This window comes from Priapulus caudatus, unplaced genomic scaffold (assembly GCF_000485595.1).
Source record: "Priapulus caudatus unplaced genomic scaffold, Priapulus_caudatus-5.0.1 Scaffold2079, whole genome shotgun sequence".
NCBI lineage: Eukaryota > Metazoa > Priapulida > Priapulimorpha > Priapulimorphida > Priapulidae > Priapulus > Priapulus caudatus.
This window is the reverse complement of record NW_014579140.1, coordinates 17,091-20,230: the sequence shown is the minus strand read 5'-3', so window position 1 is coordinate 20,230 and position 3,140 is coordinate 17,091. Positions and strand designations below refer to the sequence as shown.

The window sequence follows — 3,140 nt, the reverse complement described above, 5'->3', positions numbered from 1 at the left end:
GCATTATTTGGATGCTTGGCTTGCTCTGTTTTGTCTTACTACAGGCTGTGTGCTGTGAGGTACTTTCTGATTTGGGACCTGTGGTTGGGAGCTTTGATCGTTGCTCTGTTTCTGGCTCGAAAACTAGACAGGCCCTGTTGTTTCTGGGTGTATTTCCTGCTTTTGACTTTTGTTGGAGCTTTGGCTTGGGTTTGGTTTCTGGGCTTTGGAATACAGGGCTGTGTGTCTGTGGGATGTACTTTCAGCATTTGACTTGTTAGTTTATTGGCTTGCTTTGTTTCCAGTTGTTGAAGTAGCAGGTTTGGTGCTTTGGGTCTTTCTGATTTTGACTTGGACAGAAGCTTTGTGTTGACTGGTTTCTGGTTTTGAACTGAGTGGTTGGTAGTGTAGAACGTTTCGTAAACTCTCTGGTTTAGACTTGTCGATGCTGTTGGCTTGCTCTGTTTCTGCCTTAAAGTAGCAGACAGTGATTTCTGTTGGTAGTCTCTGTTGATGGACTTATTCCGAAGCTTTGAGGCTTTACGCTGGCTTTGTAGTAGAAGACTGTGATGCTCTGTCTATACTGTCTGATTTGACTTTGTTGGAGCTTGGGGGTTGTTCTGTTTCTGGTTTTTGAACTAGCCGTCTGTGATGTCTGTGAGGTATTCTCTGATTGTGATTTAGTTGGAGATTTGGGCTGCTCTGGTTTCTGGCTTTGAACTAGTAGGTAGTGATTCTGTGGGGTAGCCATCTGGGTTAGAACTTGTTAAGGAGCCTTTGGCTTGCTTTGGGCTTACTGGTTTTGTACTAGCAGGTAATATGTCCTGTATGGTAGCTCTCCGTTGTGCATTAGTTGAGCTTGGCCTGCTCTGTTTCTGCTTATAGCAAGGGTGTGGTGGCTGTGAGGTACTTTCTGGATTTAGACTTGGTTGGAGCTTTGGGTTGCTCTGTTTTCTGGCTTCGATCTAGACATCTGTTGTGTCTGTGATGTACTCTTGAAATTTAGACTTGGTTGGGTTCATTGGCTTGCTTGGTTTCCAGTTTTGGAAGTAGCATGCTGTGGTGTTGTGGAGGTAGCTCCTGATCTTAATTTTGTTGGAGGCTTTGGTTGCTCTGTTTCTCGGCTTCGAAGCTAGCACAGCTGTGTGTCTGTGTGTATTTTCAGATTTGGACTTGTTGGAAGCTTTGCTTGGCTTGTTTTCTGCGCTTGAAACTACAGGCTGTGGTGTCTGTGATGTACTTTAGATTTGGACTTGGTTGGTTCATTGGCTTGCTCTGTTTCCCAGTTTTGAAGTAGCAGGCTGTGGTGGCTTGTGGGGTACTTTTCTGATTTTGATCTTGAACAGGAAGCTTTGTGTTCACTTATTTCTGGTTTTGAAAGCTGGACGCTGGTGGTAGAGAACGATTTTCGTACTCTCTTGGTTTGGAACTTGGCGATGCTTTGGCTTGCTCTGTTTCTGCCTTTAAAGTAGGCAGACAGAGATTTGTTGGGTAGTCTCCTGGTTGGACTTATACGCAAGCTTTAGGAGGCCTTTAAGCGTCTGGCTTGTAGTAGAAGACCAGTGCTGCCTGTCTTACTGTCCCTGATTTGTGACCTTTGTTGGCGCTTGGGTGTTTCTGCTGTTTCTCGTTTTGAACTAGCCGTGCTTGTGATGTGCTGTGAGGTACTTTCCTAATTGTGATTTAGTGGAGCCTTGCTGCCTCTGTTCTGGCTTTGATCTAGTATGCAGTGATTTCTGTGGGGTATGCCTCTGGTTTAGACTTGTTAGGAAAGCTTTGGCCTGTTTGTTTCTGCCTTTGAACTAGCAGGGCCAGGCATTTCTGTGGGTAGATCTCTGGGTATGGACTTGTTAGGAGCTTGGATGTTTTGCCTTCTGGTTTTGGTGAGCGGGAGAGGTGAGAGGTGGATGTCTCGATGGTAATCGCTGATTGTGCATTTAGTTGGATGCTTGGCTTGCTCTGTTTCTGGCTTACTAGGCAGGCTGGTGGTGGCTGTGAGGTACTTTCTGATTTGGACTTGGTTAGAGCTTTGGGTTGCTCTGTTTCTGGCTTCGATCTAGACATCTGTTGTGTCTGTGATGTACTTTCAAATTTGGCCTTGGTTGGTTCATTTGCTTGCTTTGTTCCCAGTTTTGAAGTAGTAGGCTGTGGTGTTTGTGGGGTACTCTCTGATCTTGATTTGGTTGGAGCTTTGGTTTGCTCTGTTTGTGGCTTCGAACTAGACAGCTGTTGTGTCTGTTGTGTATTTTCTGATTTGGACTTGGTTGGAGCTTTGGCTGGCTTTGTTTCTGGCTTTGAACTACCAGGCTGTGGTGTCTGTGATGTACTTTCAGATTTGGACTTGGTTGGTTCATTGGCTTGCTTTATTCCTAGTTTTGAAGTACCAGGCTGTGGTGGCTGTGGGGTACTTTCTGATTTTGACTTGACAGGAGCTTTGTGTTGAATTATTTCTGGTTTTGAACTGGAGTGGTTTGGTAGTGACGAACGTTTCGTACTCTCTGGTTTGGAGTTGGTCGATGCTTTGGCTTGCTCTGTTTCTGTCTTTAAAGTAGCAGACAGTGATGTCTGTTGGGTAGTCTCTGGTTTGGACTTATTCCAAGCTTTAGGAGGCTTTACGTCTGGCTTTGTAGTAGAAGACAGTGCTGCCTGTCTAGTACTGTCTGATTTTGACTTTGTTGGAGCTTGGGGTGTTTCTGTTTCTCGTTTTGAACTAGCCGTCTGTGATGTCTGTGAGGTACTTTTTGATTGTGATTTAGTTGGAGCTTTGGCTTGCTCTGTTTCTGGCTTTGATCTAGTATGCAGTGATTTCTGTGGGGTAGCCTCTGGTTTAGACTTGTTAGGAGCTTTGGCCTGTTTTGTTTCTGGCTTTGAACTAGCAGGCAGCAATTTCTGTGGGGTAATCTCTGGTTTAGACTTGTTAGGAGCTTTGGCCTGTTTTGTTTCTGGCTTTGAACTAGCAGGCAGCAATTTCTGTGGGGTAATCTCTGGTATGGACTTGTTTGGAGCTTTGGATTGTTTTGCTTCTGGTTTTGTACTAGCAGGTAATGATGTCTGTATGGTAATCTCTCGTTCGCCCTTATTTAGAGGTTTCGGTTGCTGTATTTCTGGCTTTGTACTAGAAAGCAGTGATGTCTGTCCAGTACTTGATTTGGACTTGGTTG

General features: G+C 44.9%; 1 protein-coding gene across 1 annotated transcript in view; it reads right to left on the bottom strand.

The window, feature by feature from the left end:
* LOC106818185 (proteoglycan 4-like) overlaps window positions 1-3,140 on the bottom strand; it is a gene marked incomplete at its 3' end in the record, with an annotated part of 13,860 nt that overhangs the window by 2,500 nt on the left and 8,220 nt on the right. The window contains exon 2 of the mRNA XM_014822912.1: window positions 2,962-3,094. Within this exon, the coding sequence (XP_014678398.1) occupies window positions 2,962-3,094 (133 nt within the window). The remainder of the gene's footprint in view (window positions 1-2,961; window positions 3,095-3,140) is intronic.